The sequence below is a fragment of the Colletotrichum spaethianum genome (assembly GCF_022836535.1).
Source record: "Colletotrichum spaethianum MAFF 239500 DNA, contig05, whole genome shotgun sequence".
Classification (NCBI taxonomy): Eukaryota; Fungi; Ascomycota; class Sordariomycetes; order Glomerellales; family Glomerellaceae; genus Colletotrichum; species Colletotrichum spaethianum.
The window spans coordinates 35,285-49,976 of NW_026054775.1; the positions used below are offsets into that span (position 1 = coordinate 35,285).

The following is a 14,692-nucleotide window of genomic DNA, read 5'->3' on the forward strand; positions in this document are numbered from 1 at the left end:
CGTACGATGGACACTGACACGGATAACCATCGAAGTACCCTAATGAGAACGAGAGGGGTTCCATGTGACAGGGTTGTCTGTTGCAGGACTCGCTAGCCGACGCAGCCAATTGCGGGCATCCTGACGGGATAGAGAGACCTAGAAGGGCTCGACTCTTGGCCCTGTTCCATGTCTGCAGCTTGCATGCAACAGCTGAAACGCGTCTAGAACTTGAGGTTCGAATTGCGCACAAGACGCATCTGCGGAAGGTGGGAGCTGAGTCGGAGGGCGGCGCCGCGTCGCCTGCTAACCTGCCGTGGTCGCTGTGCCTGTCTTGTCTACGGAGCGCTGGCTGGCCGAGTAGGGGTCATGTCGGTCGATGTGTATTACGAGATATACGACAGAAGGCGGGCGAAGGAAGTCGCAGGAGACGTGTTCTGCAGTTCTGCGCATGTTCCCATATCTGTTCGCCAAGACCATAGGGGGCGCTCAGTGCTCCCGACGCACATGCGATTCGTAGTCAATGGTGCACGTTAAGATGTTCCTGAAGGCGGATAGGAACTCTGAAGCTGCAGCAAGCAGGCAAACCCCCACGTGCGTGGCTTTGCGGTAATACTGATCAGCGTTCAGGTGCTGGGGTAGAAAGATGCTAGGTGAGAACACAGGGCGAAGGCAACCGGTTTCCATCCTTCCGCCATTAGCAGAGGCTGATGAATAGTAAAGCTGGCTGCGTCGTGATGGGCCTAAGAGTAATAGGTATGTGAGCTGTGGTTGATTATGTTCATGCTGCTAGGTAAGTCGAGAATGAGACGATCATTGTCGGTCACTTGATCGGCAAGTTGCCGACAAGTGGCCCTCGATGAGGGCCGGGAATGCAGGCCGCCGTGTGGTGGTTTTTCCGGGTATATTTTTCGGCAAGTTTTCCTCCCATTTTCTTGTGCGGCAGACATCAGCTCATGGAACGTGTCGTTTCAATTCATCCCGTCTTCTGGGAGGGTGTGCAGTGGTGGTGGTCGCAGCGATGATGCGGGCGCGCTGTGGGCGTTGGTCGATGAATGAACGCAGACGCAGCGCTGGCCTCGGAATGGTAGGCCCTCTGGATGATTTGAGAGACAGATTCACCATAAGAAAAGAGGATTAGCAGGTGTCTGGGCAATGGGCGCTAATAATGGTTGTTGCAACTTTGAGGTATGGTTTGGCCGGGGATTTCTCCATGGGTGAATGACGAGCGTTAGACAATGTCCTTGTTCGAGTTCCAGGATGGCCTGTGGTTCCTTTTCCGAGGGACACAACAGCGGCAACTCTGACAGGTGCAGAGGAAAACGGCGAATAAGGCTGGGCTTGCTGCAAGTTGCAAGATGAGGATGTACCATGACGGGGCTTGGGTTGTAGGTGGTTCAAATGCAATGGCCAAGATGCCGAGCCGGCGGTGTCTCTCATTCGACTGTTTCTTGTTGGCCGAACTCTCGAGTCGAGTCGAATCTCGTGGGCTTCTCACAGGTTCTGCCGTCCCACGCTCCTTCCTGCCAGACTCCAGTTGTGGGGGCCGACGTGCCGTCGCCGATGAAAAGTCCGAGTAGGTAGATAGCCTCACAATGTTAGGGATGTGAAAAACGCAAAAGGTACGGTCCAGCACAGTGGAGGAGCGGGTACACTGCATTTTGGTGAGGTTTCCCCCCAGATCGGGCCATCTGGACCATGGATGCAGGGATTAAAGGGGTCTCGCGGTGCGTGCCTGCGCTAGTGTTTCCGCTTGAGCCTGCCACGCTTATCATTGGCCCACCAACCTCCAGAAAGATCCATGTGGGAACTCTGGGAGGCAGGGGCTCCTTGGGGCTCTAAGGTACATAGTTAGTAGTGTATGGAGAGGACCCGCTTGCCGGGGGGCTAAGAGGGGCTCGTCAGGAGGCAAGCAGGCATGGCTCCTGGTGCAGGAGCGTTGAACTAAGACAGCAGAGTGTGTGTGTGTGTGTGTGAGACGGCAAAGGTGAAGCGAGCAGTGCAGTCAAATCGAGTCTCGTGCACCTTCCTTCCTTCCTTCCTTCCTTCCTTCCTTCCTCCTCCTTTCTGCCAACCGGGGCCCCTCCCCCTGTCCGCTTCTTACCAGGAACGCTTGTGATGGCGTCAGCCACAGTCCCACAGATGAACCGAGCTTCCGGTCCATCTGCCACTTCAGGATCTCGTCCTAGTGTGGTGTACTATACTATTGTGTATGTAAGTACCTACATGCTCGCTATGAACTAAAAATTGCAGCCGGGGGCCAACCCTTGGCGGCATCCATCCTATCAGCCTTTGTAAGTTGGGGCGACGACGGCCGACTTTGGGTCTTGGGTTGGCCAGACGCCTCTCGTACCATCTGTTTCCCCTCCAAACTGTTTTCGTCCTACCTACCGTGCATACTACCACCTAGAAGCCTTGAGCTAATGACCAAAGGGACTATAGTACCATACTCTGGACTACCAACGGCCTCATCGACTCTCCCAGTTCGGGCAAAGTTGGTGTCCGTTGGCGTCATAACCACGCCCTGTTGTCATTCGCATTTTGAGGTTCCGGCTTCCCTGCTCATATCCCCCCATCAGCTCGTTTGCGCAATCCCGTCATACCCAGGTAGTACCCACGCCTGTGCTGGAAGGTACCAAACATTTCACCCTTACCTGCGTGCGTGCTCCTGATAGCAGCAGCGCACCGCTTTCGGCGCGTTCCCAGTGTTGGACTGGACTAAAGAGAGCAACACACCCACGTCAACCGCCCACACTGCGGCAGTAGTGACAAACATGATGACACTCATACCCAGCAGCGAACAGATGGCCAAATGAAAATTAATTAAAACGAAATAGTGAGGGAGGAGGGAAAAAACACCCCAGACCCTAGCCTCTTCTCTTGCTTCTCGGTGGAGTCGATGTGCTTGCTTGCACGAATTCTCACCGTTGATTGAATGGGCTGTCACTCAGGCCAGACTTCCTCCAATCCGCGTCCCCAATCCCACCCCCGTCTCCTCTGTATTGGGAGTCAGACCCAGCCCGGCCCTCTCCTTCTGGCAGCCCGCTTGTCCTCTTTTTGACCTCCCGGGATCCCTCCTCGCTTCGTCTCTATACTTTCTTGTCCCGTCTAGACTCCTCCTCTTGCGGACCTCCCTCCTCCTCTTCACCTCCCGTCTCAAATTCTCGTCCCGCAGGTGTGGTTGCGAGCAAGAGTTGTCGTCGCCTCCGTCCAGTCACGTCGAGTCGCAAGCCGAATCAAGCCAACTCGCAAGTCGGCATTCTGTCGAGATCCCACGACGGATAGATCCCGCCACGATACATCCGTGTGTTCGTTCGCCTACCAACCCACACAGGCCCACTGACAAGCTCACACAGGACGCCTCTTCACTTCTCGACTTTCTTTTTCTCACAATATCGCCGACACCATCGACCGTTATTGGCCTTTCCTTACTTTTTCTTCCTGCCGCCAACGGACAAACCCTCTGTCTTGAAGACGTTCAACTACCGATAACCTTTTTTTTTGTCCCTCTTCCTCTTCGAAAGAACTCGATTCGGTACCAGCGTCGCTTTCCTCGCTGACCCTGTTTCTCTCTCTGCACCGTTGCATTGGGGGGTTTCTTCGACTTTTTCAAGCAAACCTCATTGACGGACGCTCCCCACACGGAGTCGCCTGTCAGTTCGCACATCATTTCGGCCTCGACTCGTCTCCGGGCCTGCTCTTTCGCCTGATTGTCTCTTGATCTTCAAATCTTCAGACGTCAATCACAAGGTTCCCCCCGAAAGGTGCTGCTCCTCGACGCCGGACACACCCTGCTCGTTCCGCCCGTCTGAAACACTCTCAGTCCTGTCGCCAGCACCGCAAGACCCAGTGTGTGTCGTGCAACCATCCGCGCTCGTCCCACCACTGACGATTTCCCTTCCTCGCCCGCCGTCAGAGTTGCACTCTACTCTTCTGCTACGCCGACGACTGCGTTGATCTGTCTGTTTGTCGAAGCATCTGCTCAGGCACGCCTGTTCCCATTCCGTGGTCGATGTCATTGCTTTACAGTCAACTCTTGTCACCACCGCCACTCACTCACTCATCAATCATATCGTATTCAACCTGCTGTCAAAAGCCGGCCTTACGACGTCCCATCGCTCTCTCTCCTCTTCACGACGGCAACGCCAAATTTTCCTTGTTGGGCGAATCACGTTGGACGAAAGGCCAAGTCTCGAAACACCAAATGTACGTGATCCCCTTTGGGAGACCCCCCCCCCCCCCCCTACTCGTAGCCCAGCTGTTCAGGTATTCCTTGCTTGGAGGGGGTGGCCAACTTGAAGCGACCCTCCCGAACCACCGGGAATCTCCTGTTCCTGTTGCTGGGCGGGTTCCCTCGCTGGCCGTGCTGCTTCATTCTTCCTTTCTGACATCTTACTACTCTTCTCAACCCCTTCATGCTGTTCCCCGTACTGACTTGGACTTCTCCACGATAGATCGTCCACTGTGTCTTTCCATTCTCTGCTTTTCTAATTAATCCATCCAGTTTCTAAACTATCCTGCTACCTTTGCGTACGCAGCTCGTTCCTTCGCCGCCCTTTTCGTTTCGTTCTTTTTCTTTCGTCGCTGTCGCCACCCGACCGCGCATTTCAGCGCTGCTAGACTTTCGATTCTTCATAATAGGCCTGGGTCCTGTTTTCCAACTTCGCATAGTTACACCGCTTCACAATAGAGTTGAGCGACCATTCGTTTGATATACCCTACCGCCAGTCGTTTCTGTCCGCGAAGCTGCGTCGATTACCTGCAGTCATAACACTGCCGATTCGAGCCTATACGGGCTTCACCTTGGGCAACTTTGAAAGCGACGCCGCATTAGCAAAACTTCAGACGCCCGCAGAAACCACGGTTGTAGAGTCTGCAGCTAGGTGATACTGCAAAGCGAATGGTCTATTTGCCGTGCCTGGACACGCAGGCACTCTGGAAAGGAAAGAACAAACGAAAGCAGGAAGTCGGAAACCCGAAACTCTGATGTCGCTGGACCGAATTCACGAGTACTAAATGAGTCAACCCCAATATGGAAGAGATATGGATCGACCGCCAGTTGCAGGATCCGTCAGGCGCGCGAGAGAGCGGGCTCAAGCCGGATTCCCGAGGGAGCAAAACTCGCCGCCGAGTGCCACGAGGTTCCCAATAATGGAAGAAGATCCAGACAGTCCCACGGATGTCTCAGAACGACGACAAATTGTCGAACCCACGACCTCACGTATACCGAGACCGCAACCCCCGGCAGGACTACAGAACAAGGACGGAGGCATCGGTGTCGCCATATCTCGACCGACGCAGATTCCACAATGGCCGCTGCCTGGACCGATTTCGTCTCCCACAACCAACCCCGATGCCCAGCCTTACCGACCCCCTCCGGGTCGTGGACCGCCACCGCAACGGCCTCCCCGTCCGAGCAGAGTGCCGTCCATCTTGGACGGCTCACGCGTCCAGGACCACACTCCCGTATTTCAATACATCCCCCAAAGCGGACGAGAATCAATCCTAAGCCAGGATGTGCCATCTGGCCCGCTTACCCCGTCGTCAAGACACACACAGTCATCTCTCTCATCAGTCGGATCGATACCAGACTTTCCTCTGCCGGCAGTCGTCCCGCCCGTCGCCGTGCCGCCACCGGTAGCGCCGCCAAGACGGAGTGTAACCCTAGGTCCGCCGCCCTCGTCGCGTCGAGGTGATTCGTCCTTTTATTCGAATGCCTCATTCGTTTCCCCGATTCCCGAAGAGAGTCCACGGTCTAGGTCGCATACCTCATTTGCTTCCAGCGCCGCAATGCCGGAGAGCTGGGGCAGCCAATCACCAGGATACAGCCCGGGATATCCAGACGACTACTACGACGATGCGTATTCTACCGGAGACGAAGATAGCCAGATGAGCCGTCGCAGCGGATCGCCGTATGGCGGCGACGTAGGCGACGAGAGCAAGCTGGTGAGGAGCGCGAGTTTGGGCAAAATGTCGAAGCCGTCAATCGTCATGAATCGAGCACCGAGCAGCGGAGATCCATTGCCGCAGGAGGGACAGGAACTACAACTACAGGAACCGTCACGGGCGTCGCCCAGTCCTATGAAACTCCCCGTCAGCCCGTTTGATGGTGGAACGGCGTACTATGAGGGTTCCAGCTCGTCCGGTACAGTGCCCACCATGGCCGGCACAGCCAACACGCCCTCGCTCACGGCCGATGCAATGCTTGGCGCTTATGCTGCTGCCAGCGCAACAGACCCGACAGGAACGAGGAAATTCACACCATCGCCGCGACCATACAACCGCTTGTCAGCTATTCGGCGCCCGCCAAAACTCGGACTCGACATGGACTCGGTCAGGGAGATGGAGTCCAGGGGTAGCATGACCAGCCTGCCAGACCTCATCAAGCGTGCAACCCGCCTAGCTACCCTGATTGACCGCGGACGAAGACCTGCGAGTCGATTCGAGATGGACGACGGGGTGTGGCCAGACGAGAAGGCATTCGGGCGCGAGGGGGAGCAACAAGTGTCTACCATGTCTTGTAAGTTGACCAGCCGAACTCTTTATTGACAACAACGGCTAACATCGCTCTAGCTGCTGAAAAGCATCAGTCAGGCCTGTCCGACATGTTGGCCGCGTTTCCTCCACCTGCGGCTACAACTCCTAACCCGCCGAATAGGGGCAGCTGGTTTAGACGAGCCTCTACTACTTCGTGGCCATTAGCACCTGGCAGTCGAGGCAGCACTCCGCAGCCCGTAACTCGAGCGATGGCAGCAAGGGGGTCCCCACTGACCAGACTCGAATCCAATGACGATAACGATGAGGTGTCGTCAACCAGGCGCCGCAGAAAATGCTGCGGTCTTCCTCTGTGGGCCTTTATCGTCATTGTCATCATCGTATTGGGCATCATTGCCGCCGCTATCGTAGTTCCCCTCGAATTCTTCGTCTTCAGGCGTAACCGGACTAGTGCCCCTCCTACAGCAGAGCCGGCTTTATCCCAATGTCAAAACCAGCTCAAGTGCGAAAACGGCGGAACGAATGTCATATCTCAAGGCGTTTGCTCGTGCATTTGTATCAATGGGTTTACCGGGCAGACTTGCGCCGTGGCCGGAGCCACAGGATGCACTACCGCAAACCTCATGGGGAATTCCACCTCGACTAATTTCAGTAATGTCACTCTTGGCCAGGCGGTACCACGGCTGCTTCAACAAGCTCAGACGAACTTCTCAATCCCCCTGGACGGAACCGACATTCTAGCCAAGTTCAACACGGAAAGCCTGTCGTGCATTGCGCAAAACTCGCTCGTCACGTTTGACGGACGCTCGTCTCGCACAGGCACTCCCAGTTCTGGCAGTAATGCGGTAGCCAACGTTGCCATTCCGGTGCAGATCATTACCATTCGCCCCGGGGAAGCGGCTACCATCACGATCGGCATCAACCTGCCCGATGGCCATCTCCGCCCATCGCCAGACATCGTTGGCGGATTCACGACGCTTTCGGGTCCCTTCCGGGTTACAACCATCAGCGCTACCAGCTCGACCATGTGGGCTACGGTCCCTTGGATGTCTACTCCAACAGCGTCTACTCCAATAGCGTCCACCTCAACAGCGCTGCCCGAGACGACGTCCTTCGTGCCTCCGCCGGTGACCACCATTCCGCCGACGAACACCACAGCAACTCCCCAGGGTCCGCTGTTTCCCTCGATTCCGGTGTCTTCCGCGCCAGCGCCCAGCCCTACATTCACGGTTACGGAAGAGACACTTGATTTTGCCCGTGTCTCGGTTCTTCTCATCTTGGAAAAGCAGACCCTGACGGCGGCAACGACGGCACAGTCTGTACTTCAGCGTTTCTTCACCACTGCTGACCAGGGTAGTCGGCAACAAGGTGGCGGAGTCACACCCAATCAGGCGTTGAACGTCACACTTGGTGGAGGTAACTCGGTGGACTTGGTCAATTTTCTTATTACTATACCCGGAGGCGTTCCAGTAGGCAGGACAGTCCGTTGAGGGGACGGCGGAAGGGCTGGAAATCATGGTTGTTGCCGGCGTGTCGACATGTGAGAGGTATGTATATAGTTTTGACGCTTAATGAGGCAACGGGGCGCTCTCCAAAAGAGCGCCCGAGCAGTATGAGAGGGATGTAGGTACGCCGGCCAACCATGTTGTATAAAAGATCCATCTGTGGTTTTTTTTTTTTTTTTTGGGAAGCGGAGGATTTTGGCAAGCGAAGCATCTCGTTCGTGTACGAGTAACGTCAGCGAGGGCGTTGAGAATGGTGGGTAGCCCAAGAGGGAGTGCAGATACCATTGTTATCAATCGAGACATAATCACGTCTACAATATACATAACATCAATTTTTACCATGATTGATAGTTCCCATCCGAATGCTGCGAGGCTGAGTATGTGGACTTTGAATCTGCTGCTCGCGATATCTATTACTATGGAGGCTCAGGAGGATATTGCACCGGACGGGTAGATACCCAAGTCCATCGGGATCGCCGCGAGTGCTTGATTTTACGGAGTCAAGGCCGACCTCTGGTCTCTGATTACCGATTGTCTTGCAATCGCCCGCCTTGGACTCTGTGCCTCGCAGAGTGGTGGCCCAAAACCACCGTCCAAATGAGCGGGAATTGGGAAAGGCAAGAGGAGGGTCCCACAAATGAAGCTTTGGGGTAGGGTTCTGCTTGTGAGTCGGGGGGGGGACATGATGGTAACTAGTGGGTTGTTCGGTCTCCTCAGATTAATTGAGTGGGCGTCTTTTGATGAGGTTCATGGGAAGACGGGTGTGCCGCGGTCTTTTTTGGCCCTGTTGTTGTTCATTGTAGTTTATTCCATGGCCTGCATCCCTTTGATAGGATCAGCAAACTCTTGGCGTCGAAGATGGTCACCGGCGAGGAGTTTAGTTTAACTTGGCAATGTGTCCGTTGACAGGTGACTGAATGACACATTGACACAGTGGTACTCGACGTCTTGGTTGACACAAGAGAGTTTGTCAAATGAGGCTGATGACCCGAGGCTTGAGGATTTGCAGGCCTCTCTCTCTCTCTCTCTCTCTCTCTCTCTCTTTGATATTGAAGAGGTCATTGATGCGGATCTTCTGCTGCTCTCGGAACAGAAAAGCCTATAACCCCCCAGCCGTCGAGTTGGGGCCCGGAAGTTACGATGTGCGGAACAAAGTCGCGCTAGAACGAATCCAGAACAGCGTGTTTTTCCGCTTCTTCTCCAGAACCTTAGTAAAAGACACTTTAAGTCGAGGAAAGTAAGCCAAGACCCAAAGAGAGGGCGGGTTGAGGATTGGAGAGTTACAGGTGAGATGAGGTTCTCCTTGGCTCGCATCGCTATCGCGCCTTGGGAGTCGCCCAACTTGCACGCTGCTATCCCCCCTTTCGACCTTGCTGGGTTTTGGATGCTTGTAACGACTGCACCGTACACTACGGCACCGTCGTCCATGCCCGGCGGCGACTAGACCACCGCTACAGTGCTGATTCTGACCCTGGTTGCTCGACCACTGCCGAACGTTGACACACGGTCGTGAATGGCGGCGTGCCCCCGTCCAGGGGGGCATGTAGGCCGGCTATACCTTTGCAGCTTTTGCAAGGTCTTGTGGATGGAACACAGCCCCGTTGCCAGTAACCACTGACCAGCTCGCCTCTCTTAGCGTGGGGATGCCCCTTTCTAGGCGCAGAAGCGTGTGGGTGTGTGCCAGAGCAAGGGTTTCCGCATTCCCTCTCCCCACCAACCTGTATCCCGTGCCTGGCTGCAGGTGCCGCAGCCTTCCATTTAGAGTGGAGTTTTTATTGTAAGAGGGCAGGGGTCTATGGAAGAATGACGATGAACAAGGCGAGAGAAAGGCGGGTTCGAGGGGCCGTTGTCCACAGAGGGGGTGTGATAACAATGTGGGAAGCAAGACCGAGAACCAGAACTTGTCAGACGGGAGAGTTGATGTCTGTCAGTGGTCGTCGGGTCTTTTGAAACCCATCATCTGTTCTGGACCGCAGGGCCCCGGGCTGTTGTCTGTCGTCTGTCCGTATTACTGATCTGCCGTCAACTTTGCATGTCTGTCATCCATGTCTGCAGTGCACAGAGGATGGGACACAGCCCCCCTCCCATATCCCCGACCTCGAGAGTGATCCGAAAGAGGCTTGACGATGCAGAGGGGACGCGTGCTATCGTGTCGCCAGAGCGGCGCGATGCTACTTTGGCTCTGGCTTCCCTGCAGCCGTAGCTCGCACGCACTCGCCTAGCCTCTAGGAAGAATTAAGGTAGAATCTACCGTAGCCGTCCGTCCCTCCTATCTATCCATCCATCCACACTCGAAACCCCTTGCCAACAGGCTAGAGCCTACGAGCGACGCCCATTGAGGCTGTGAAAGGACGAACCATCCCCGGATGGGAGAGAAGCAAGTACCCTTACCCCCATCAGCGCAGATGGCTGCCGCGGAGGACCTTTGCGAGTTAGTTTTTTTTATTCCCTCGATGTGGCAATGAATAGCAACAGAACCCACTCGGCCGGCCCAGCGAGAGTGGTACACTCTCATCCTGCGGCGGTGGGAAGCTCTGCCGCTCTGCTGCACCACCACCATCTCTTAATCCCGGCGGGCGCCCTGTTGGACCTGACCTGGACATTGCGACTCTGGCAGAGAAGTCGGCAACTTGATTGACTGGTTTTCGACTCGCAAGTGGGCGGGCTGCGCATCCCGGGGCACCCCTTCCTCTGCTTCTCCCTCTCTGCGTCCCTCACTCTCGCGTCTTACTCCTCCTTCCTCACCTCTCACTCCTCTGCGCCGTCCTCTCCCTCACCCTCACCTTGCCTTACCTCACCTCAATCTCATTCGTTCATTACTGCCCATCAGAGGGACTGGCCTTTCGCTCGCTTACTGCCTCGACAATTTCATCCACCTTGAATTGTCATTCCATTCTTTCTCACCCGATACTGCTCATCGCTTGAATTCAAGGCCGACGCCCAATTGAGGACTTCATCGACGCGCAAACATCTCTCTCTCCCCCCCTCTCAGGCTCCTGACGCCAACCTGCCGGTTTGACGCCTTCAGTCCCTCTAGTCTTGTCTTGAAGGGTTTTGGCCGGATTTGGATTGGACTCTAGGCGGCTGAATAACGACGTCCCCTCTCCTGTCCAACTTGATCCCATCTCAGTCCCCTCCTAAGCCACCTTCCATTATCTCTAGACGGCATCACCCCGTAATCACATTGGCCCATCATGAGCTACAACCAGCAAAACCACCACCCGTCAGACTCGATTGACGACGCTGCATACCCCGCCGATTCCAACTATTCCCCGGCCGGCCACCCCTCCAGCTCCATTAGCAATGCCGCATACCCGTCAGACTCGTCCTACCGACCCTCCGACCCGACGATGCCTACCGACGACAAGCTCGCCATGCCCAACGCCCGCTATTCCCAGTCGTACAACACCAGCCTCGGCGCAAACAACGGCGGCAGCAGCAACGCCCAATCGCCGCAGGGCTGGGCTCGGTCACCGACTCACGATCCGTTGCTTGGCGCCTACTCGCCCGCTCGTGGTCCGATAACCCCTTGGAGTCCAGACGGCATGTCCGCCGCGAACCCTAACCTGCCTCCGCCGCCGCCGTATGACGCCTCAAGGCCGGGAACGGGCACGAATCCCCCGACGCCACGAGACCCCGTGTCGCCGAACCCCTCAGAGACCGCGCTCCTCGGCGCGCAGCAACCTCACCAGCAGCAGAACGGGGCGCATCCTCCCCGGCCTCAGAGCAACTATACCGGAACGTCGCAGCAGTCACCGGCGCCGGCGGCTGCGCACCTCGCCGATGCGACGCCGGGACAAGGGGAACGGGGCGGGCCGCGTACATATCTGCAATCCATGACGGGTGGCATGCCGGCCTACGGTAACAACCCTGGGCAGCTTGGTCCCGTGGCGCAGGCGAGGCGGCGGAGAAAGATGAAGCTTGGCATCCTCGCCGGTATTCTTTGCGTCGTCCTGCTGTTCCTCGTTGCGTTGGTGGTGGGTATCTTGGTTGGCGTGGTCAAGGTGAACCAGAAGGACGACAAGCGGCCGCCACAACAGAGTCCGCCGAACTTCTAGGAGTGCGAGCGCGACGTAGCCTGGAACAAGGCAACACCACGATGCGGCCCGGCTTCTCTCAATACGGCTCTTCGACAACATTGCTTCACCGATACCCCAACGTTACATATTCTCTCTCGCCATTTTCTTCTTCTTCTTTGTATTCATACCAATCCCTCAGCTTTGTTCCTGCTGAGTGGTCGATTGAGCGTCGCTGAGGCGGGAGAAACGGGGGAGGATTCGAGAGAGCGGCGTTTAATGTCTTTTGAAAACACGACATGGAGTACAGTCATGGAGGGGCGAACAAACGGAAAGGGAGAGCACCGGTGTGTTTACTACCAGTTTTGGGATTATAGACGAAGGCTTGGCCGCCTCAGAAGGGCGGCCTATGAAACTGAATGATATGAAGCGTCAATTCCAAACCGTCGTATGGGCATGTTCTTCATCCGTGAACCCGGCTCGATACTATGGTACACGGCATGTGCTGACGGCGGGTCGACCGAAGCAAGAGTAAGTGACACCGGGTCTGGTCGAAAGGGAGGACCGCATATGCAAGTTGTCGGGAGGTGAGAGTAAACTTGATTTAAGCCTTCGCTTGGCCGGTTGGTCTGGGGCATGTTAACCCGTCCAGAGTTCGGAGGACCTTGGCCGGACGAAACGCGGCAAACCTGCTGCTCGACTACAAGGACCTGCTCAGAAAACCATCGGACGCAAAAGTGAGGCCAACACCCCCGCGGCCGCCGCAAGCCGCGGTCAAGTTTCCTTTCGCCGAGTGGTACGGAGTTACAATCCGACCAAGGTTTCGCGGAAGGCCCCAGCCCTCGGACGGGCGAGAGCGGCAGGCAAGCCAGAAGGAGACGCGGGCAGCGTCGAGCTCATCGCGGGCGAATCTAGGATGTATGTCACGTCCAAGTAGCTGTGGCAACCGCGCTCGGAAGATGCGAGGGATGCACGAGATCGCGGCTGTAACGTGGGCAGACCCACTCGTTGTAGGATGCGCGTCTGTACGAAGAGATGGGTCACATGTTTGCGATTGTCCTTCACCGCCTCTCGGAAGTGTGTGGACGCGGCTGATTCAAGGGGAGACGTGGACAAAAGACGCGGTCTGGCGAGAGCTGAGTGCCGTTTCGTTCACGGCCGAGCCCCTTAGTGGTGACTCTACTTCTTGGGGGAGGTTAGGAACATCATGGTTAGAGTGACGAGAGACATCACACAGCCGGAAGCGGTTGGACTTGCGGCGCTCGCTGAAAGGAGGGGTTGCTTTATATACCGAGTCGGCTCACTTTGCAAGTCAGGGGAGAGTATACGGGGCCGTGGCAGCCCGCAGTGTCACGCCATGTACAACGCCTGGCAGGGGCCTACTGCTATGATACTCGTATGAATACTTCAAATATATGAGGGACGGGAAAGCGGACTGGTGAGAGAGCGGCTTGATGTACTTCGACTTGTGTCCAGGCGGCTCCCTCTTGGTGAGTATATGCGAACGTCAGGCTGCTCATGGAGCGATGAAGCAGTCATGGCAGGAACGCTGCCGGTTGATATTTAGGTGGGACTTCTGCAAATCCTAGACTTCAGTCGGCATCAAGTATTCTGGCGGAACCACATGCCCGAGTCTCCTGGTTGAGTTAGATGTGTGCTTTTCATCCGGACCTGTACTCCCTCTTTCATCAGCGACATGGTTCGGTTCGATACTCGAAAGCTTTCCCGTGTTGATGGTCTTACATGGCGTTGTTGGAAGGGTATGCGGACGGTATATCCTCGTTTTCTACGTATTTGGCGGGATGAACCAGACAAGTGTGATGCCTGATAGGCACTACGAGAAACTGTTTGGTTGCAAAAGCCGTACAAGGGCTTAAGTAGTTTCACTTTGTCCTACGTATGCCTTCTTCAGCTCTGTTTTGACGTCCGATAGATGACTCCATAGCCCGCATTTGACGGACTGCTCTCAGGCAGAGCACGTCGGCCGACGTGAAGTGCCGAGTCAGGCCGCATGGAACTCGTGGCCATCATTTCGCGTCATGCGTCGTCCGTATGGTCCAAACTAGATAACCGGGGACGGAGAGACATGGCCATGGAAAGAAAATAAAAGGCGCTTCGTTGCTTGGCCGCGCCCTTAGTCTTAAGGTTTGGCCTGAGTACTACCGCGCCTTATGCGTTTAATTTACAAAGATGAACCCCATGTAAACTCTGCCGTCAAGACTGATCACGGCGTCGATCATGATAAGACTGAAGATCAACTGACCTCGCAACGGCCGCATCCAATGTATAGAAATAGGCGCGTACACGATCCAATGCCAAGCGCGGAGACTTGAATGCGCATTGTCAGTCTCACCACAAGAGGCACTTATACGCCTAGGATGTGGTTGGGACGCTTGAATAAAAGTGTCAGCGCTCTCGGGTACACGAGGTTGCTCCCATGCAATTAGTATCATGAGGTTCACCAAAAGCTCTCAAATTTCTATCGACTACCTGACGATACCTTTAGAAACAGACGTATCTGAGCCTGTGTTTTAGCGATATGAAAAGCAAACGATGCAAATCCAAGCTTCTTGTATCGAACTTTTCCGGCGTCATCTCCCTTGGGCTGTCGCCGAGATGGCTCTTGAATCGCGCTTCGTGAAAGTCATCAGCGCCGCCCCCCTTATCTTACAGAATATATCTGGAAACACTAGATAT

The 14,692-nt window shown here is 55.5% G+C and overlaps 2 protein-coding genes and 2 non-coding genes across 4 annotated transcripts; 3 read left to right on the forward strand and 1 right to left on the reverse strand.

Moving 5' to 3' along the window:
- Positions 1-5,769: 5,769 nt before the first annotated feature.
- Positions 5,770-7,723, forward strand: ColSpa_02572 (uncharacterized protein; the record flags this gene model as incomplete). The annotated part of the gene is given in 3 exon segments (XM_049268784.1): positions 5,770-6,499; positions 6,553-7,469; positions 7,484-7,723. The coding sequence occupies 3 exon segments, from the start codon at positions 5,770-5,772 to the stop codon at positions 7,721-7,723; spliced, it is 1,887 nt and encodes a 628-aa protein (XP_049124741.1).
- Positions 7,724-8,100: 377 nt separating this feature from the next.
- On the forward strand, positions 8,101-8,216 carry ColSpa_rRNA_008. Its single transcript, XR_007414239.1, has one exon. It is a non-coding gene; the product is annotated as a 5S ribosomal RNA (ribosomal RNA).
- Positions 8,217-11,173: 2,957 nt separating this feature from the next.
- Positions 11,174-12,037, forward strand: ColSpa_02573 (uncharacterized protein; the record flags this gene model as incomplete). Its single annotated transcript, XM_049268785.1, has 1 exon — positions 11,174-12,037. One exon carries the CDS (start codon positions 11,174-11,176, stop codon positions 12,035-12,037), a length of 864 nt encoding a protein of 287 aa, XP_049124742.1.
- An 815-nt stretch (positions 12,038-12,852) lies between these two features.
- ColSpa_rRNA_009 lies at positions 12,853-12,968 on the reverse strand. Its single transcript, XR_007414240.1, has one exon. It is a non-coding gene; the product is annotated as a 5S ribosomal RNA (ribosomal RNA).
- Positions 12,969-14,692: the final 1,724 nt, after the last annotated feature.